General features: G+C 35.9%; 1 protein-coding gene across 1 annotated transcript in view; it reads right to left on the reverse strand.

Moving 5' to 3' along the window:
* Window positions 1-23357, reverse strand: part of Mmp16 (matrix metallopeptidase 16) — a 280573-nt gene that overhangs the window by 78252 nt on the left and 178964 nt on the right. Inside the window, exons 5-6 of the mRNA XM_004647205.2 lie at window positions 8647-8808; window positions 6506-6717 (exon numbers count right to left, since the gene is read on the reverse strand). Coding sequence (XP_004647262.1) covers window positions 6506-6717; window positions 8647-8808 — 374 coding nt within the window. The remainder of the gene's footprint in view (window positions 1-6505; window positions 6718-8646; window positions 8809-23357) is intronic.

Consider the following 23357-nt stretch of genomic DNA (forward strand, 5'->3'; position numbering starts at 1 on the left):
ATTACAAGGAAATTTTAATTAATTCTCTATTTACAGTGTCTTGGTTTTTGCTCCTTTGGTCTTATGTGAATTTAGACTCAATTACAATGCCCTATGTCCAGGTGACTCACAGCAGTAGAGAATTAAACTGTGACTTATAGTAATTTTAAATTAACCATTTTGGATTGTTTCTCAAAATGTTTTTAATTTGTGAAATATGGCTTAGATTCTCTGCCAACAAATATTTTTGAATTTTCTGCTTATTTATATTTGTTTATAGTGCTACATATTGAATCCAGGCTTTGCACATGCTATACCACTTCACTACAGTTCTTTTTACCTTTATTTTGAAACATGATACAGCTGTTTCAAAAGAGGATGGGAAATCTAAAGAACAGGGGAAATGGAGGGATCACACACCCTTGTGGGCACCTGAAAGAACTCTGGCTTTTGAGTCAGTGTTTCTTTTCTTTCTTTTTTTGGGGGGAGTGGGCTGGCTCAGCACACCCTGAGGTCCAGGCTGGCACAGCATATGGTGCTGGTGACCGAACCATGGGCCCTGCATGCTTACCTAAGCTTGCCTAAGCAGGAGCTTTAGACCACTGGCCCCCTGAGTCAGACTTTGAAGGATCGCCGGCAGAGGTGATATGATTTGATGAATGATTTTCACAATATCAAACTGTATGTAGTGTTGAAAGGGATGAAGAAGATAGAGTAGGAAAAAAACAAAACAAGGGGCCCTGGAGATCGCTCAGTAGAATAAGCACTTGCCTGGCAAGCACATGGTTCTGAATCCAACTCCTGGCACAGCAAAAAAGAAGAAGAAAAGAAACAACCATTTGGGAGGATATTGGGATGAGACATGATGGCGCCTTCAACTGAGGTAGTAAGAAAAAACATAGAGAGAGAGGCAGCAATCTCATAGAAAATCAACAGAGGTCTAATGTTGACCACTTATGACAGTTTTGGTCTCAAATCAAGATTATTGAAATGTAACTGAAAGAAAAATCTTATATCCATTGTAATTGTTTTAGGAAACATCTCCATTCTCTCCTTCCTTCTTTTCCACTGTTCAGAACAAAAGTAAAATGGAAAGCACCTTTTAGTCAATTTGAGTTGGGTCATACTCTCTTTACTTGGATCTGTGGTTCTTACATAGAATTACTTAGGTTTTCATCCATGAAGATGGCTTTACTTAAAAATAATCAGTTCAGTGTGGAATGAACAGAAGTAAAATTAATATTTAAAACAATGAAATATATAATATCTGCTTTGGCAAATCCTTTCATTTCATGGATCTATGAGCCTGGTCTTCTATATTTACTATTACGATAAATGATATATGTACTATATGTTTCTTTGAGTGCTTTCCATGATAGCTTTGTCCCTTTTCACTAACTTAGAGTATAAAGCACTGGCCTTTGTTCCTTTTGATATAAGAACTCGTTAATAATCCAGAAGAATGTTCCCCCCACTTTTTTGCATTAAAAGAATTTCAGATATTAAAGTACATGAAATACATTCTGTACAACTTTGGCTAAGTCTTTCACTTTATAAAACGAGTAAAATAGTTAATATTTTCATGCTGTAGTACAAAGGCACATTGAGAGTAACCAGTTGAACAATCAATATATTCATACTGTCAACTCAGTTTATATTCCTCAAGGAAGTGTCTTAAAGTCACCATCTCTTAGGAAGGACAAAGCTTCTTTTGTTATTGTTATTTTCACCATGCCTTGGATTGTTGTTTTGATTTTTCATTTTCTTGCTATAGGGGTTTTATATTCCACAAAGACAATGGAGGCACAGGGTTTAACTTTCTAATGCATATGTAACTCTTCAAATATTCCCTACCCAATACAAACATATCCAGGTGAACTCTGTAAATAAATGGATATCAGAAAAGTTTAATGTAAAACAGATCATCTGAGAGAAAAATAGTTACCAAAAAAATTTTCAAACTGAAACTCCTATTATAGAAAGCATTCTATCTATTAAAAAAATGACACATGGAGAGAAAACATTCTCTCAGGCTTTCACGGAAAGCAAATTGGTCAAGCAATGACCATGACTCATCCACATGACTGACACTGACAAAAGACCTACAAACTGTGGTACAGGGTTTCAGGTTAAATCCTGAGGGAATTTGACTGACCTTATCAGATACAAAAGTTACATTTCTTGTTATATAGGATTTGCTTTATTTTGCTCTTAACCATCCAGCAGAAAAGTAAATAAAATGAAGCATAAAAAGTAAAGTCATATTAATATGCTGAGCTGTAAAAGGCTCAAGTCAACAACTTCAGACATTGCCAGTCTTATGGAAAACCCACTAATATTATGGGCTACTGGACTATATTGGGATATTTTGCTGAATTTATGCACCTACAGTATTTAAATTACAAAGGAATGACCTTCTCTGAGAAAACTAACCAAAAATTGAGATAGAAATGAACGACCATTTTGTATCAATATGCTCAAAATAGTTAAGATAGATACACAGCTCCATTCTCTTAAGTCAATGAATAGAGAGGTTTGTTCTAATAGTGTTTGAGACAGGATATCATGTCTGCATCTTGTACAATGAATAACCACTAAGACACTAATAAACAATATATTAATTATTGAAAATGTGCTAGCCATCATTTGTGAAACTATTTCATTGCTATTTGCTTCTCAATAAAATTATTAAAAAAGAAAATGAAACTCCCCAAAGATATTACCTTTTGCTTATATCTAAAATTTCTTATCGCTTGCTTAAAAATAATAAATGTAGAATTTAAGTAAATAATGCTTAGTGAAATCTTAGCCAGAGAATAAAAATTTACTAGAATGAACTGTAATTCAGTAATATCATTGTACTTGATTGTCATACTATGAATATAATGACATAATTATGACAGAGTTCTCTATTCCTTAGCAGTGGGTACCATGAAGCCCATAAGAGCCAACTCCAGGTTTGTTTAAGTTTATTATTAAGTTAAAAAATACCTTGCAGTGAAAAATAATTATATAAGATAGACACATAACATAGGCAGAGGTGGAGAATAAATGTACAAATCACCTAAAAGATTTGGAGCTGAAGAAGCAGAGAGGATGGACAGACCTCTGGAAGGTGTCAAGGAGTAAAGACTCGATAAGTACGAGTTTGAGAGAGTAACTTGCAAGTAGGAAAGCTAAGTAAAGAAAACTCAAGTGATAGCTTGGCAGAGAGCAATTTCTGGTATTAATACCAGGTAAGGGACAATTGTAACTGGTGTGGAAAAGTGGAACTTTACTAAGATTTTTTTTTCTCTCATTCTCTTGAGAAGTAAGTTGCTCATGAGAGATAACCACATACCCATGTCTCCTGAGCCCAGATGAATGGACAGAATATGCAGGTGCTGGCACTGAGAGGTCAAAATCCTATTTCATTTGAACACATAAGGAAGGAAAAAGTTGGATACAGGGCGTTGAAACAAGCCTGGACATGTCTAATGTCTCTCTGTATTTCCTCCCCCACTGTTCCTTACTACCAAAGACCCTAATGCACTATGTAAAGTAAGATGTTGATTTGAGACACGTGAGTCCCCTTGGTCTCCTCAGCACTAACCTTGAATAAATCTTTCTTGATTTTCACCAATATAAATGTCCTTCCTGATTTGATCAGCAGTAAGCAAATAAGTTTAAGAATATGCACTTAATCCTGTGGCCAGTAACATTGATACCTAAATTTAGAGGTGAAAGCAGCCTAGATTAACTAGTATAGAGAGAACTTAGGAGAACTGGTGTCAGAAATAAGGAAAATGGCATTTCAGGGCTCAATCATGTATTCTTACATGCATGCTTTCACAACATTCTTGGGTAGAATCTCTATGCAAAGCCATCCCACCCATCTGTCCACCCTGAAAATTGGAAAGAACCCTGAAAAACTGAAATCCACCTGTCTGGTGCACTGTAACTTTGTTAGTGCTTGAGATAGTCTATACAGCACACAGGAGTCACACAGTAAGTATTTCTTGAATATTTACCATTTCCTCTTCTTCAGAAATTTTCTCTAAGTTTTTAGGTACAGCAACAACCTTTAGTAGGAAAGTCTACCTCTGCTTGACTATGATTCACAGCATTGATTAGGCCTAATATCTTCATTTTTCTGTTGCTCAGTTTTCTCATTGGTAAAACAGGAAGCTATCTGAATTTCACTGCTGTTACAAGTTTCGTAGATCATAGCTGTCTGCGTGGACGTGGGTCCATGTTAACTACCCAGTCTGTGATCGATGTTAAATAAGGGCAGGTAGTCCTGAGATGTGTTTTCTCTCCTTTCATCCAAAGTTCTATAGAGGTGACATTCTGAACTCAGCCCTCTTCACTAGGTAGTATTTCCACCTGTACTTCCCCAATACACATACTTTTTTTGCCACACTATTCATTTCCTCAATATGTTTATAAAAGTCCAACCATTCTCAAAGTTAACCACAATCTACATCTCAGAAAAACTTATTAGAGTACTTTCAATAAAGTACTCAGTACTTTCTCTTTGTTTCAATGTCATAACTTTTACTCTTGGGATCTAAAAGTATTTAGATTCATGTTCACTTTCATTTCTGAAATATAAGCTCTCTGAAGACAGGAAGGCTCTCTGAGCCTCTAATTACGCAGAGGTTCCTTGGTTCCTAATATACTTGGTTCCTAATATACTTGTTTTTCATTATATAAAAAGTCAGATAAATACGGAAACTATAAACTTAGGTGAAACTAGGCAAGCTGGAAACTAATAATATAATACATATCGCATCTGTTATCTCCAAAGAAATTAATCTTAGAGAACAGAGAATGAAAATTTAAAAAAAAAAAAACCTCAATCTTCTAGAGAATTTTGATTAACAGAGTTCAAGAGGACCTAAGAGCTTAAGCAGTTCTTCCTTGTTTTTAGATATATGATCTAATATTGAAAATCATGGTCATTTATTTGAGAGTTTGAGCTATGAGGTTTTTCTTGTACTCTCATTTCCAAGGGCGAGTGACTAGAGAACCCCACTTGGAAGTCAGCTGCCCTCACTAAGCACCCGCGATGTGCAGCACACAAAGATGCCAGGGAAGGAGATTGCTAGATATGAAGACATGAGTGTCTTCAAAGGACAGCAATCTCTTAGACAGACAGGAATTATGTAAAAGCTTGCATTCGAAGTCAGGTTTACATCATACACTCAGGCAAGACCGACCCTGTAGGTGATTTCACTGCGCTGTGATGCTGTCAAGCTATAAAGCTGCAATGTACAAATCTTCAGTCAAAACAGTCTAATAAATTTTCATCTAGTGTTCATTTTCAGTTCAAATAGGTGCCCTGAACTTAGCTACATTAGGATGTGATATATTTACCATTGAATAAATGTATAGATATATTTTTCTTTATCCTTTCAATTTGAATTAGCCTATTTCATATTGAATGGTTATACCTGATTAAGCATTGAAATGCATCTGTAGAATTAAAAAAGATTATGTATGTGTTTGAAGAAATTCATTGATTTTTTTTTCTGGAAGTCACAGTAGCTTTGTGCGAACTGCATCTAGATCTTACTATTTTATAAAACAAATAAAGTACCCGGCCTACTTAAAAGTACTTGACATCTATGTTTTTAAAGTACCACCTTGGTATACATGAAATTTCATATAAGTAAGATAATATTCCTTTACATATTGATTCATTCCCAGAAAAAATGAAAACAAATTATTTTACTTTGAGTGGACCATATGTGTGAAATGTGCCCATTTTAATATTCCAATGACAGAGTGCAAATTTACATTCTCTCTTAATTTTTAAGTCAGTTTGTAAGTATTGGGGGAGAAAACAAACTATATTAGTTTTACAGTGCATTCAATTTTCAATGTCACATAATATATATTTGATGCACTGCTTGTGTTTTCTAAAAATACAGAGATATTAAGGAACACTTTTAACAAATATAGAATTAATTTTAGCTGATAACTTTTTAAAACTAATGTCAATTAGGTAGCCATAAATGCCTGACAGAAGAGAACAATATTTATTTGAAGTAAAAAATAATAGTCTCATAGAGATTTAGCTCAAATAACTACCAATAGGTACCGAACAAAATGATACTTATAAAAAACAATGCCGTAATAGTGGAATAAACTCTAAGTCTCTCATAAAAATGTATAAACCAAAGACACAATAGCTAGAGGATGCCTAGAAGCAAGTAAGCTCCCAAGCAAATCATCCTTATTAGTTCCTATTCATGACTTAAATTATGCTGTTTTATCTCTTCAGAACATGCAGCATTTTTTAAACCCTCCCATTTCTAGGCATTTTTAGGTTCTGCTGACACAAATGCATTCCCCAAATAGAATATTACAGCAATCTTCTGCCAGACTTGTAAGCCCATTTGTGCATCTAGTTTTTAGGATGCTTTTTTGACCCTCCTAACTGTGAGGGGCTTGGGAAGGTAGTGTCAGATTGAATGAGAACTTGTTTTCTAGAGCAACTAGATACTTGATCTATCGTTAAAAAAAAATCACAGCCTCCTACCTTGAAAACAAACATCTCACGGCGAAGAATAGCTAGAGTGTTAAAGTTCCCATCACAGATGTTGGGCTTGGCTCCAGGATAGGAAGGTCTGCCAGTGGGAGGCCGTGGAGGCTTGGGCCTGTCATGTCTCCTTGGGTCCACTGGAGGGATAGAGCGGTGTGGGGGCACTGTCGGTAGGGGTCTTGTAGGTGGAGGGATCTTGTCAGGTGGACCTTTTGAAAATATGAGGACAGTGCTTGGCTCACTTAAAACTGGAATAGTGCTGGAAAATATACTACAGAGAACAATCACTTATCAGCAGAGGCCACAAACTAAGCAAGCTAAGAGGTCTTTAATAGCCTTCGTTTCATGAAAATAAATGAACCATCCTATCCAACAAAGTGCTGCTATGTGTTTGAGAAATCCTCCTTATCATGCTAGATTCTTAATCCAAGTAACTAGGTTTTCTTTGTTCATTTTTAACAATTTTTTGAAATAGCTTATCCACAGCCCTTATTGGAAACCTGCTATCAAATCTTTTGTTGGAAGTAGAAGTGGGTGGTATATAAATATTAAAGAAATGAAAATGAGTATTGGAGTATACGTCACCAAAGTTAATCCTGTATTTTGAAAGAAAATGACTTTGTAAATTTTCAAAAGAAAGATCTCTTATCAAAGTTTATAATACATTATATCTCCAACTATGTTTTCTAATATTTAGTTGTTTCACTCTTTTTCTACTAAAACATTGGAAAAATTGCTAAATATATGTTTCATTTAAATATCAAATCCAAAACATCTACTGATTAAAAACACCACCAGTAAAGTTTTCATGTAGAGAAATCCTTCCAAAATGAGGCTTCTATACCAAGCCAAAGCTTAAACATGTAATTTGGTATAGATATGAAACATCATTCCTCAAGGAATTTAGGTTTTTAGAAAGAAATACATAGTTGTTCACAATATTTAGATACAAGAAGGATATTCTTTTGAAACCTTTAGTCTAGGTTACTAATTAATGAGGTCATAGGAAAGACATTTCTTTCAGTTATGCGAGAGGAATTTGATGACACACACATAGGTGTAGGATAGCCCATTTCAACAGAGAAGCTAACTAGTGTTCAGTACTAGACATATCTCTTTTCCCATTACCTGAATGAAAATAAAAGTGTGTCACAAAAGTTGATCTTTTTTCCCCAAATCTATTTTAACCCTGACATAACGCTAAATTTCATAGAGAAATTGAGAAACTAATGAACGCAAAACAGATGAGTGAACATGAATCACACTGTTTAAAAATGCAAATAATACCTTGGGGTGACTTGACAGTAACATGCACATAGCACAAATTTGTCTTGTTATCATAAAAAGGAGATCTTCTCTTCATTAATTTGATAAAACATGCTTGTTACACGTAAATTATAAATGTCAAGTTCTTAACAATTGTGTGAAACACATGTCTTTATAAAGGTCAATGGTGATATTGAAGGAATTAAGATTACAGTAAGTGTGCAGGACAGTTTTCCCATTGCAATATGCATTTACTCTGTGAATCCCACAAATAAAATTATTACTATGTACACATTTAAGTTGCACTATGTTAATAAGTGTAATTTGTTAAGTTTTACTCCCTCATTGGTAAACTTTCAATCTCTGTCAGTTATTACCTGCCTCTGAGGTAAATTTGTTGTATTTATTTTATACTAGTACTTTCTTGATTTTCAAAAATCCTCTCTCTGGGAACTATCTGACATCAAATCTCATAAATTTTGAACTAATCTTTTAGATTGTACCAAAAGTCTCAGCATCTTATAAGAAAGTCTTACATTCCCCACTGCTTTTATTGGTTTCATTCACTATATGTCTTGTCTTGAGTCTTTAATATGCAAGTTTATTATGTTTTTAGTATAATCCCAAGTATTCTTCAAATTATAATAGAATCTCATCAGTGCCTAAGACTGTCCCATAATCAATACACCACGATATCTGAGACTGTTGTCCAACAAAACTGAATTGATATAATATTTTTCCAGTAGTCCAACTGTTTTTTGTTAGGTTTTCTTTGCCTCACAAATTGAGAGCATTAATCTCACAGAAAAAATCAGGCCAAGAATTTTTTACTTCACTGTAGGACTGACCAAATAGAAGCAAAGGCAACCTACCATATATCTTCTGAATGCCCTGCAAATCGTCATTAGGAAGTTTAAAGTTGTCTGTTTCCATGTACTGGTAAAATGGAGCCATGATGGCAGTGGGGTCATTGGAATGTTCCAGTCCCAAAGCGTGTCCCAGCTCATGAACTGCTACAAGAAATAAATCATTTCCTGCACAAATGACAAGAACACAAGTTAGCAATATCCAGGCAAGGAACTGGCAAGGACTGTTATCAAAATATCACCCAAGAAAAAGGAAATGAATTCTTTACTTCATCTGGTCGGTGTCACCACGGCATTTCTACTAGCGAAATCCATTATCCTTCATCCTTCTTATTTAAAAAAAAAAAAAAAAGGTGTTGATGAAATCACAAACTTTAGAAAGTGAAAGGGATGAACAAATAATAAAAAATGAGAAAGCAGCAAGATCAGAAATGGATACTGTGTGGCTTTTAGAACTCCTTCCAATTATAAAGTAGATGGTATAGAATATGTAACATTAATAACCTTCACGTGTAAAATGATAGGAATTTTATTTGTGCATAATGCTATTACCACTATAAAGACGTAGGGCAGATATATCCCTACTGTTATGTAGATGAAGGAATGAGGCACAGAGGTTGTGCATGCGCTGTTAGAACAGTAGAGCCTAATAATTATACAGTTGCAACTAGGACGTAAGTTATTCTGTCTATGAAACTAAGGCTTGAACTCGTTAGTCACAAGTACAGAGATCACAGAAATGCAGATGACTAAAACAAAAGCTATTGTCTAGCAGCCATTCTAATTGAACTCCAGTCCTGTCTTATCTATTCTATTCTCTGTCTTATCCTATCTATTCTCATCAATTCATACATGATTCTAACAAAAAATATTCTAACAAAAAATTTACTGGGTCCTACTGAAAAACTTATACAGTATGACTGCAAATTCTGCAAAGATACCTAATATGGCTTAGTGAAGCTTAATCTCTGCTAATGATTTCTCTGTCTTATCTCCTGGATTATCCTAACTAAACTCACTGAAGTAAAGGGTTCTGATCTCATACTTGTTAATTCTAAAAATTTAGTTGGACCATGTGAGTAAGTTTACTAAACCCCGAAAATGTAAAGTCATGTTAAAAGTTAACATGATTATTGATGAAGTATAAAACTTTCCATGGATTATGTGCCACACATGCAAATAACTTCAATGAATATCACTTTAAAGAAACTCTTTTTCAACTATTTTTAGATTTCACAGTGGTAATACCCTAGAGAGTCCTACTTTTTAAACACAAAACCAAATAAGTAACCAATATATTTTTTCCACTCTGGAGTAATCTGTCATAGAGAAGTAGATGAATTTGTGGTCCTGGATCTTTATAAACATTAGCACACTGAAAATGCACCATTGAAATATTTCTAGGGCATTACCTGATCTTCAAAGAAGAGTCAATTAATTATTGGTGTGAAAAAAATTCAAGATTTTAATTAAGAAATAGAAGGGCCAGTGAGCTAACTAAGGGGACTAAGTGCCTGCTTAGGCAAGTGCAGGGCCCAGATTCTATCCCCTGTACCAAATGCCACTCCGGCCTGATCCTCAGGTGCACTGGGACTGCACTGAGACTACACCTGTAATCCCAGCACCAGGGAGGCTGAAAGCAGGAGGACCACTGCAAGTCCGAGCTGTGTAGTAAGACCCTGTACCAAATACATAAAGTTAAAAAATTAAAATTAAATATGAAATATGAAATAAAAATCACCAATTTTGGCCTCTAAGAGGTTATCTTCTCACCTTCTAAAGTTACTTAGTGAAAAACAAGATACCAAAAAATAAAACAAATTACATATCTATCTATATTAACTTCAGTAACTACATATTATCTACTGAAATCTTGTTACGCTATAGGCATTATAAATACTTTACCTACATTTTTTCATTTAATTCTTGTAATAATACTGTGAGTCACTCAGTCACTTTTCCTAGCTCTATTTTTTAAAATGACAAAACAAAGCCTGGAGACAGTACCTAAATTTTGTAAGATTCTACAGTAAAGCTGAATTGTACTCACACTTCTCTGTTTGATTCCAGAGATGATGATTAGTTACTACAGTGAATTACATGGCTGTTAGTATGCACAGAAGGTTATGTAACATAATGTGAAAACAAATTTCATTCATTAAATTATTCATTCATTCCACAACCATTTCTTGCATGTGTGTTGGAGCATGTATCTAGGACCGGTAATATAATAGCAAACAAACCAGCAAAACACTACCTTCAAAGTATTTAAGTCGTAGTGGGGGAGACTGGAAAGAAGGAAGACAGGAAAGTGAAGTATGCAGTACGCTTTAGTGATCAGTGATAAGGAGCAACAAAGGACAAGAATGATGAAATCAGAGTAGAAACATGGGCTAGAGCACGAGTGGTATTTTAGGTAAGATTCAGAGTTAGGCTTCTAATTTAACTAAAGTAGGAAGTACTGAAACTTTTTGGGAGGAAAGCAACATCATCTGCCTTCCATCTTCACAGGATCATGGGTAGTTACTCCTGAGACAAAGGAAATAGCATGATCAAGATCTAGAGTTATGGAAATAATTAAATGGAAATATCAGTAAAATGCTGTGGACCTTGGTCAAAGCAGCAGAACTGGACATAGACAGCAGTGGTACAATTCATGATACATTGAAGGATGATGAGGAAAGAATAAGATCAAAGGTAGCACCAAGGCATTGGCCCATCCAGCTGGAAGAATGAAATTGAAACCATGATGTGGGGAACAACCATCATAACAAGTACCAGTTGTTGTTGTTGTTGTTGTAGTTGTGCATGTGTGAATGGGATAAGGACTAGAGAGGTACAGAGTTATCAGAAGCTCCTCTATTTACTGCTAACTCAGAAATGACTTTTAAATGCTTAATAATTGAGATGCCAAGTCCAGCTGGATATATGTGAAAGGAACTTGGGCAACTGCAGACTAGAAGTATGAAGTTAAGATAGATGAGCATGTGAAGATAAAATATATGAGTTGACCTCAAAAGCATGCACAGATCAATAAAAGAAAGCCTCTAAGAAAGGTTCAAGGATGTTATTACAAGTAGAAGTGGTAAATCATGTGAATTCTTTAATCTGCTTATTGAAATAGGAAAACAAAAAACAACTGAGAAAATATTGTGAAGGAAAAAGCTAAGAAAGATTATGAAATGTATCTGTAAGGGTGTTGTAAGGAGAGCAGACCAGAAAAATATAAGGAAATACACAATGATTTCCAGAGGGTATTCAAGATCATGATTTTAAAGTGAAATTGATTTGATTCACTATGTGGTTGCTTTTTGGTATGCCTTATTTAACTATGTTTATATAGATATGAAGTTAGTAGATGCAACTTCACTTGAGGTTTGATATAGCTCATTTTGTAGGAAAAGTAGTGAGACAGAAAAAAGCACTACGCTATTAAGTAGGGATTGATTTTTGACTCGCTATGGTATTTGTGTACTATAAGGGAAAATGTGGTAATACTACGGGTTGAGAAAGGAAAATATCAAAATAATAAAACATTGAAGCTTGATTCAAATTCTTATGTAATCAAAGGCAATTTGGTCAATGATATTACCAGGAGTGACCTGAAAAGCCATACAGTGATAACTATAGTGGATATATGCAGTTGAGAGTTAGAAACAATGTCAATAGAATAGCTATGGGAAGAAGCCTTTGACTTATAGCAGAGTATTAAGTCATTGGAGAAGAGGAACAGTAACTGAGAGGCTGGATACACTGGAAAAATTATTCTGTATGATCTTTGAAAGCACCAAAAGCTAAATCAAGCATAAAATTAATTTTAAACATAAAATTAAAGAAGGATTGATATAGGAGATAAAAATCATCAAAGTTTGGGGTGGTGACCTGAGTCTAACACAAATCATGAAAATTTGGCTTATTTATGGAAGGAGATGAAAGAATGATTTGGTCATACGATTAAAAAAGAAAAGCGCACATGATTCTAGCTCTTGTGGTAGAAAGAGAAAAAGTTTGTAATAATGTAAGATGAATAGCATGACTCAGGCAGAGTCTAATTTCAGTTGCATAAGGAACCTAAAACAAATGTGCTCAAGAGAAGTTGACCATTGATGTGACATTCTGATGGCAGATGAGTTGGAACTACTCTGGTGTGAACAGAATCAGAAGATGGGGAGGTAAGAAAATGAAGGCAAAAATAAAAATGCTCAAGCAATATGTAAACAGAGGCTAGGAGGTAGAGGATGTCCTGTGCTTCCTGGGCTGGTCCTTACAGTCTTGGGTCATAGAGATAAACGAGCTTGATATTATATCAAATATAGGAGATTATTATTACCTTAAGAGTATGTTAAAATGAATTAGAAGGCATGGCTTCAGGAGAAATCAGGGAGTGATATTAGAGTGAGATAGTAGAGGGACAATGTATAGTGACAGAAAATAGTGTTTCTTAATTGTGTTTGCTTAAATCTCCCTCATTGTCCTACAACCTATAATATAATGCAAGATTCCACAGCAAGTTAACCAAGAATGTCCAAAGATAATCCTCCCACCTCTCCCAAGTTCTCTCTTGCTTCTTTCTCCATGTGAACTTCTCCGCAGTCATAGAAAGACATGCTTGTTCCATTGCTAGGGTGTCCGTGCAAACTGTCTCCATACTACAAGTGCTCACTCCTCCCTATAGATTATGGGATTCAGATAGCAATAGAGCTGCTATCACTGAATGCTATATTCTGTATGGCACGTCCTTCTGAGGGGGAAGATTCTAAGAATCTTCAATTCTTTCCTCTACTTTCCCATCCTCTCTATGTATACCTGTCATAACAGTTACATTTTATTTTTATTATCTTTTCCCAAATGTTCTCAGTACATTCTGAGTGCTCTGAAGACTGAAACTGAGCCTGGGTTTCTCAGAGTCTTCAATTCTGAAAGTGTTCTTGGTCTATATTAGATGACTAAATGAGTCTGATTCAGTAGATAAGTTTCTATAGAGAGTTGGGCTAACCTGAATTTGTGGAGTACACAACAGTAGAATTTGAGGAGAAGAAGACAAATCAGGTGCATCCCCAGCCATTGTGCATAGATGTGAATGAGAAAAAATAGAAATGAGAAAAATAAAATAGAACTGAGAAGGTCCATACTCTTGTGTGGCTTGCAGCAAAGAAGTAATGTTTCCAGCACTGTGCCCATCACTAGTTGTTCAAAAACTGTCAGCACGTATTTGTGTTTTAAGTTCATAAGAAAGAAACTACAGCATAGAGAATATTTTTGAGTGATGCACAATAAGTTCAACTTCATTAATTATGACTGAATAGATTTTACAGTGTATGTAGGGATTAGAAGTAAGAAGAAGATGACCAGAAGATCAGAGAGTGGAAAATCAAGACATGAGAATTTAGGGTTCAGAAAAGGTACTCCAGAAAAGAGGTTTTAAAAATCAATGTTTGGAATGGAAAACTAGTGCAAGGTGGATACTGAGGATCATGTAGGAAGAAGTGTTCTAGTCACAGGCAGTGGAATAATACTGGGAAAAGACAAAAACTGTTGAAAGAGAGGGAGTAACTGACAAGAGGCAAGGAGAACAGAAAGAAAGAAGGAAGGAAAAGTATGTGTATATACATAGGATAGCTCGGATAATCATTTTGCTGATGTTTACTTATCTATTACAAGGAAGAGTTAATGCTTTTTTTGCTTTCTTCTTTTTAATTTTTAAGCAGTTTTTTATGCTTGTTTCTGTTAATCTGAACAACTAATTGGAAGACAAAAATATGCAATATAACAGCCATTGCTGAATTCCTACCATTTTAGTGAAATTGTGTATTGGTTTTGGTCTCTTTTTGTTTTACTGTATTGTTTTGGTTGCATTTTTAAAATTATGATATTTCATTTGTTTTAGTAGTTAGTATGGGGTCTACAGGGTCTCACTATACAGATCAGATTCTGTCTTTAGCCTCCCAAGTACTGGAATTACAGGCAGTCTTAGTCTCAGTCTCTATGCACCCTGGGGGTGGGTCCGGCACAGCACACTGGGGAACAAACCCCGGTCCCTGAGTCTGCCTGAGCAGGTGCTTAAACTGCTGAGCTATCTGGCCAGTGCTTGATTTTATTTATTTATTTATTTTAGGGGAGGTTTGTCTATTGTTTTTTGTGCCGAAGACTGAACCCAGGGCTTCCAGCTTGCTAGGTAAGCATTCCATTGCTGAGTCAAATCTCCTAACCCTGAAATTGTATATTGCTTCTAATGATTTTTCTTACTATTTTTCTTCTCTTGAAAAAAATGGGAGACAATATTCACACAGAAATATGAAAACTATATGATGAATATATTTTCAGTTTTGTGATTTAGGGAGAAAACTTCCAAGGATTTTGCCTTACAGGATAGTCACAAGTGAGAGGAAGATGAAGAAGAAAAGACACTCTATAATGAATAACACTTTAATTTCCAATCATAGACACACTTAAGCATCAAATCTGATACTAGCCAGTATCTTCAGAATAAATTTATTTCCCCAAATATTATGACATATGTTAGAAAGATGACAGTAGGTATAAGGATTTGGGAAGCTTCTAATCTCATTTGTTGAGCTTAAAACAACTATATTCCTCAGTTTTTCAGGTAAACTTTAGCTGGAATGTATTATTCTTAGGCTGAGCAGGAAAGGAAATTCTTACAAGAGGAGATCTATTCGGGGGCTGGGGAGATAGCTCAGTTGAATAAGTGCTTGCCTGACAACACAACGACCTGAGTTCAATAGCAAGCTCCGGAAAAAAAAAAAAAGAGAGAAAATCTATTGACAAAACAAAGATATATCAAAGTAGATAAAGGGACAATGAAGATCAGGTATTGAATCTAGAGCAAAAACACCAAAAGTCAGTGTCTCAGTTACTTTTTTCTTATTGCTGGGACAAAACATCCAACACCTAAAATTAAGGAAGGAAAGGCTTATTTAGCTCACAGTTAGTGGAGGTTTCAGTCCATACATGGCTGGCTCCAAGGCAGAGTGGCACGTAGCAGAGAGCAACTTTTCATGGTGGAGGAAAACAGCAAAGAGCCAAGGGAGGGACAGAAACTGTGGCACAGAGGCAACCTCTCTCCCCTCCTTACATTGTAATGAAGATTACCCACCCCAGGGTGGGAATAGCACTCACAACTACAATCCCATCACTGGATTATGAATTAATCACAAACTCTAAACACTGCCCCATGACTGCATGAGGCTGTGAGGAGAAACCTAGACACAAATTGTAACAATCAGAGTTACCATGAACAGCTGACTACATCAGAGCATAGCAGTAAGATCTGGTTCAGAACATAGCCTTTGCATTGCAGAGCCTTCTTTGGGCATAACAGATTAAACTTTTTGTTCAGAAAAATCTTAGTGTGGCCTCGTAACATATATATTTTTTTCTTTTAAAAGAAAAAAATTGTGTCCATCCTTTACCAGTTCCTCTGTGTGTCTCAGGTCATGTCCTCTATAGCAAAGAAAATATCCTGAACACTCTTCCTAGACAAACACTTAAGAACTAACCCTCACACTTTGGCAGACAAATGGTACTTTCAGTTACCCACTAAATTCTTGGCTAGGAGCCCAGCTGAGTCATTAAAATAATTTTGTTATGTCAGATCTTTCACAGAAAAATAATATCTCTTGGTCACAGTTATTTTCTTGGCCAATGAGAGGAATACAAGATGACAAAAATAAAACTGACCAAAGAGCAATCAATTCATAAGAGCCCGAGTCATTTCATTTCACATATCTGTTTTCATCAAATGATTTAAGTATTTCTTAATAACTATTTCTAATGGGTGGCATCATTCCTTATCTCAAGGGCTAAGTAAGGCTTTAGAAGAAAGTTAGCAGGATCAGGATATGAACTTATGACCTATGGAGTATGCCATAGCACTTTTGATGAGAAACAGTGGCCAAGGGCTCAAAGTAATTACCATTCTTCAAATGATTGGCAATAATGTAATTAAACATTACTCACAGCTTTATAATAGTTTGAAAGGGTAAGTTGTTAAATAAAGTACCGCCCTTATGATTTGAATTCTACTAGGAACAAAAGTTGTTGGCACATGAATAGATTTAGACAATTAGAATGCACAAGACCTCTTTCTCAGGGATGAAAATAATAACTACTTCTGTAACTTATCATTAATTCAAATTATTTGAGATTCTCAATTCTAATGTGCCTTGATCTTACAATCATTCAGACAACAAAGAGAAATCAGCCTCCTGGTTCTTTGTACAGAAATAGTACTTGCTTCTTTTGCAAGAATTTGAGGGTTGAATTTGTGGTTCTTAATTATATCTCTAATCTTTCTTTTGTAAGCCCCAATACAATTTCAGAATACTGAGCTGTATATTATGAAAGATAATGCATTATTCATCATTTTCCTGTCATATTTATGTCTATATTTTATCCCAAGCTCTTTCACCCGTCCATGCATTTGCGTGGGCTGCTTCCTTTTCTGACATATGCTGAATGTTCAAAAATGACTATATAGTATTTCATACATAAAAAATTATTAGATTTCTATTATATGTAATGCTGTAAGTCTACTCAAATACTTGATAATCAATACTGCTAAATCTACCTGTTTCTTTGTCCTGTCCCATAACTTTGGCTTCTTGATATTTTAATTTTTCATTTCTGGCTTTTATATTTATACTTTTGTCAAATATGTTTATTTCAACAAGTTACTACTCTTTCTGATATCTCAGCTTTGTAAAATTGGTGTCATTTTATATGTTGTGTTCTGAAAGTTGAAGAAAGCTCAGTATATATTTGACCTACTATTAACGTCCAATTTGGCTTTCTGATTTTTACAAAATCTTTACAAATGAAACTCAGTCACTTCCTTTAAGGCTTGCCCAAGTCCCCACATAAATTTAGTTCCAATGCCGCTGTGTATCTTTAGTCTCTTGTGAATATTTTTATTCTTATTAAGAGTACTACTACTCTTAATATTTTCAATTAAATGATTAACAGAATAAATTTAAATAGATTCATAACTTTAAATATTCAAATACAATATTTTTAAATCCCATGGCTACAATTAAAGCAAAAATCACTACTAAGCTTTTGATTAGTAGAAATATCTTTAGTGCTTATGAAATGGACAAAACTGAATGCTTGCCTTGATGCTCAGTTCTCTAAGTGTCTGTGTACAGTGGTCCCATTCATGGGAAGACCCATGGCATGCATGGAAAGGTGCAAGCCTCAGTGATGGCCCCCGTGGCACCTCTCTTTCACTCTGCACATATACATTACGTCAGAGCTGTATTTGGTTTCTACAGTGGTATATAGAAGGCTTTATTGTATTTAACCTTCAAGCTTAAGTCACAAAATTCACTGGAGATCTTCGTTTGTCAGCCTCTCCTTGACTTTTCTACTCATGCTTTATCCCTACCTCATCCCCCTTTCTCTCATCAGTCACTCCAGAGAAATCAGTTGTCATGTGGTACAAACAACCATTCAAAGGACACACATGGTGAAAAGTTGAGCATCCCGGTACCAGCCGTATGAGTTAGTGTGGAAGCAACCTAGCTCCTTCAGATGATTGAATCCCTGTAAACAAGGGTGCACACTGAGATGCTCTGAGGCGAAGCATACAATTAAGCTGCTTCCTCACCCTCTGGGCTAAGAGAAATAATAAAAACTTGTTCAAAGTTACTAATTTTGGGTTTAGTTATTTTGTGTTTCAAAAGATCATCAATATGGTATAGTTTTGTACTCTCCCCCTTGAGTTGCAATCAGTAGGTAGGAAAGAATATTTGAAAAGATTTTACTATGAAGTAAGCTGCTGTATAACATGGGAGAGAAATATTGTGCAACCCAACCACTCCTACATAAATGGCAGGGTGTGGAAATAACTCTTAAGTTTGAAGGGAAATTTGGGACTGAGAAATTCCAGAAAAGAGAAGTTAAGTAGACAGGTCTGAAAAAATAAAAAGAAAAGAAAGACTCCTTTTGAGCATCTTTGATGAACAACTGAATATGTCAATGAACATTCACAAAGTATACTTTACTTCTGATTATGCAGAGTCAGGAATCTAGAGCCTTTTGTATGTTTAGCAAGCACTATATCACTAAGCCATAGCCCCATCCCACAACTTACTATGAAAAAAGGTTGTTAGTGCAACAATTGATTAGTTGCTTACCACTGATGGGCAAATACATTGCAATAAAGGTAAAATTACGCATAGCACTCACATCTGTTAGATGAATTTTATGGAACTTTATTTGATGCCAAATCTAAATTACATTCAGAGCTTCTCTGAACTTAAAAGTGGTTTGTTCAGTGTTTAGCACAATTACTTTGCCCAAGTATGTGAACAATCAAAGACAAAATTATTTACAAAATAATGTAAGAAAAGCAGCAAGGAGGGACTGGTGAGATGGCTCAGTGGTCTAAAGCACCTACTTAGAACAAGCTTCGCAAAGCACAGGGACCGCGGTTCAATACCCCAGCACCACATGCCAGCCAGCCCCGCCCCCTGGTGGGCTGAGCTGGACACACACACACACACACACACACACACACACACACACAAATAAAATTAATTTAAAAAAAAAGAAAAGAAAAGCATCAAGGAGAATATGGAATTAATAGTCTCATATGTGGAGGACTAGTTACTTTACATGCAAATTTTATCTGTTTCTCTCTACATTAGTTAGGTTTTATTATCATAACCATTTCAAAGATGATGAAATTGAGACTTTCATAGACTTTTTGAGCTGAGCAAAGTTACATAGTAAATGGCAGATACATATTTAATGCCCATATGGCTTGGGCCCACAGCCCAGAACGTAGTGTGCTGAGAAGTGTATCTCTCTACTTTTTTCTCAACTCTAAACTTCTGAAGGCTCTAGAACACATATCCCAAGAGACAAGAGCCACCTTGTCCAGCTACCTGTTGAAAAAAAGAAAACAGATGCACACCAGTCTCCATCTAGAAGTCTGCAGTTAAAGTATTTTCTCCACTGAATTAATGATAAAATTAATTGTTTAACATATTCACAATGGAGCCTGAATTCATATATCTCATTGTTGGGCAGTTTAAACCATTAGTGGTATAAGCTTGACTATCCTATTTGGACACCTTATTAATTTTACTAGTAAAATGACCAATAAAAGTGATTAGACCTTTTTGCACCTACTACCTGCCTGCTAGGGCTTCCATAACGAGATACCACATACTGCATGGGTTAAATGGTTCTGCATGGTCCCTGGATACTGAAAACTGAGAAAAGGTTACCAGCATAGTCAGGATTTGGAGAGGGAGCGCCTCCTCGCTTACACATGTATTATTCTCTTTTTGTCTACACACTATAGAGGGGTAAGGATAGCTCTCTTGGAACTCATCAAGTAGTTCCTATATTCATGACCTCCTCAAACCATATCGATCTCCCAAAGGTTCTATCTCCAAAATCCACTCTATCACAGGAAACTGACGTTTCCATACAGGAATTTTATGAAGATAAGAATTCAGCGCATAGTACTTCCTTGGTACAATTCTGGCCTCTCAGATAATTTTAATCACTTTCAGTGTTTCTAAATTTTTGTTAAGTTTAAAATTGTTACAGCACAGGTGTTTTCAACAAAGAAGGAAATGGCAGTGCTGTGATTAGGAGAAAGTTTTAGTGCAACAACTTTCATTTGAAAAATTTGGGGGCCTGCCCATTAGCTCATCTGTTTAAGGGATTGCTTAAACAAAGCAGTCAGGCTCAGGATGCTGTGTTTCGATCCTCAAGCTTTGCCAGACCTGCCCTGAAGGCATCCTGAGCCAGCTCCCCTCCCTACCTCCCCAAAAAATCCTTCTAACAATTTTACCTCCAACCATTTCCTTAGAGGTCCCCTATAAATGAGGTTGGTTTGAAGCATGTCACCAGTGTACACTAATAAGGTCCAATTCAAACTCTGGGCATTTAAATTACAGAGAAAACAAATTACCATCTAATAGGTTTCTGAAAACCAGTGAAAAGTATTTTTTAAAGTGTCCAAGTACCAAACATTTACAGTTTTTATTTAAATAAATACTTTAAATAAATCAATATGATTAGAATAATTTAGGTCTACAGAAGCGAGGTACAGTAAAACAATTAGGAAAATGTTTGGATAATCAAGTCTAAAGTACATTTATGAATCCTTCAGGTTATATTTTACTCAAGATGTTTGTATCTGGTGAATTAAATACGTCTTCTCTTAATTTATTTTATTTATTTATTAATTTATTATTATTATTTTTGGTGGAACCAGGGATTGAACTCCAGCCCTTGCACTTGCCAGGAAAGCACTTATTCTACTGAGCCATCTCCTTAGCCCCTATCTTAATTTAAAAATAAAGCCTCCCTGAAAGATAGCAATATGGCTGATCACATCATGAGAGAAACAAGGACTTCCTCTGGTTCTTCTCCTGCTAAGCTCCATTAAGTTTCTAAAGACCATCTCAGCTCTGTGCCATGTTAACTGTTTATGAGTGCTTTGTCAGTGCAGCTCCCTTGGGTAGCTGTGTCTGCTTGGTCAGAGTGATTCTGGAGGGCTATTTGCCTTTCTGCAGCTGCTGCAAAAAATACTAACATTAATGACTACTTAATTAACCGAAATCATAGAGTGGACTGCAAAGGCGATTTTGGGGGCACTGGTTTGTATGTTTTTACATATCATTTGAGTACAAAGTATTATTTGTATAGCAAAGCAAAATTCTTTTGGAAGTTACTAATTATTACCATGTGAAACTACTTGTAGAATTATTGAACTATCAATAATTAATCATAGAATATAATTGATTTTTTTCTATTGTATGCTAGAAAATGCAGGCATCAAGAACACTAATGATATATCATCCTGGTTCTTCATTCTTACTTAAGAATTTGGTTCAGTGGTTTGGCACTCATTTGAGATCATAAACCTCTCAGGTAGGACTGATTCATAAAAGGTTTTAGCTGCTGCAAGATTGCAGACAAAACAAGAAATCTCAAATATACAACACAACTGCCTTAGGAGAGTTGCATGCGACTATGGAGTTATTGCTACCCCACTTAAATTTTTTAGGACAGAACCAGGTTTGAAATCCCTGCTATATTATGAGTAAGTTCTGGAGATTCAATGAACTGTGTGGTGATTCTAGTCAACAATATGGCACTGATTACTCTGTAGTTGCCAAGAAAATAGATTTTAAATGTTCTCACCACCACAAAAAAATAAATAAATAAAAAGATGGAACTACGTGAAGTGATGAATATATGAATTAGCTTGATTGTTGTGATCATCTCACAAAGTAAACATAAACCAATACAATGTGCACCTTAAATATGTACAAAAGGGAATAACACAAGCCCATTTAAAATCCTCATAAGGCACTTACTATATAAAATTCTGTAAATTATTAACCTATGCAAAGTTCTCTTTCTTTCTTTCTGTCTTTCTTTCTTTCTTTCTTTCTTTCTGTCTGTCTGTCTGTCTGTCTGTCTGTCTTTCTTTCTTTCTTTCTGTCTGTCTGTCTGTCTGTCTTTCTTTCTTTCTTTCTTTCTTTCTTTCTTTCTTTCTTTCTTTCTTTCTTTCACTCATGTATTTGGTTGTTGCAGGATCTCACTATGAAGCTTGGACTCATGGCGATCCTCTTTCTTTCAGCCTCCCCAGTGCTGGGATTACAGGCATGTACCCCCATGCCTGGACTCTGGCCTGCTCAGACCACGCTGGGGGAGGGGGTGGCACTGCCTGTGGTGCTGTGATTTGAACTGTGGTTCCTGTGCTTGTCTAAGCTTGCCTAAGCAGTCACTTTGATCTGCTCTAGAGCTATCTCGCCGGCTCCAAAACAGTCTTTATTTGTTAAATTTATCTAACATCCTCTTAATAGGATTGCTGGTAAGTTAAACAAACATTTTGCACTGTGTCTACAGCTTAGTGCTTAGAGAGTGGTAGTTGAAGCAACAATAATAGCTACAACTTGTACTGCTACTTATTTTCTTACAATAAATATTTTACAACAAACTTTTAAGCAAAGTGGTAATTACATGCCAAAAGTTTGAAGCTGTAGTACACTGGAACAGGAGGGGGTCTAAATGTGGACTCTGACTTCACTAAAACAAATGCATCCATCTGTGAAACATGGTCACAAGACATACAACTGTGAGTGACCAGAAGTACCAATACAATTAAGTTTTTGGACATCTGAGTGCTAGGTTTGAAGCATCATCAATATGTAGGAGACAAGAGAGTAGAGGATTATTCCAGTTCAGTACTGATATTCTGCTGGTGCTGCATGGCCTTAGTATCAAGGATATTTGGTGCTAAAATGCCCACAAGGCAGCAGGGAAAAGAGGAGGCCCAAGGTGACAAGGAGCTGGACTAACATGATGCACAAGGGATCGGAACAGAAGTCTCTGGATCAGCAGAGGAAAATACTTGTGTGGTAGAATAATTTAAATAGCTTTTTTTCCCATTTTATGCATTTGGTACAGGCCCTCACTATGCAGCTCCAATTTATAGTGATCCCCCTGTTTTCAGCCTCCCCAGCATTGGGATTACAGGCATGCACTACTATGCCCAGACTGGGTTGGAGGCTCAGTGCTCTCTGAGGTCAGGACCGGTGAGGTGTGTGGGACTGGGGATAGAACCCTGCTCCCTGTGTTTGCAAAACGGGCTCTTAGTCCGCTGAACAATCTCACTGGCCCTTAAATAGTTTTTGAGGGTTGGGAAGATGGCTCAATAGAATAAG

This window comes from Octodon degus, unplaced genomic scaffold (assembly GCF_000260255.1).
Source record: "Octodon degus isolate 3935 unplaced genomic scaffold, OctDeg1.0 scaffold00294, whole genome shotgun sequence".
Classification (NCBI taxonomy): domain Eukaryota; kingdom Metazoa; phylum Chordata; class Mammalia; order Rodentia; family Octodontidae; genus Octodon; species Octodon degus.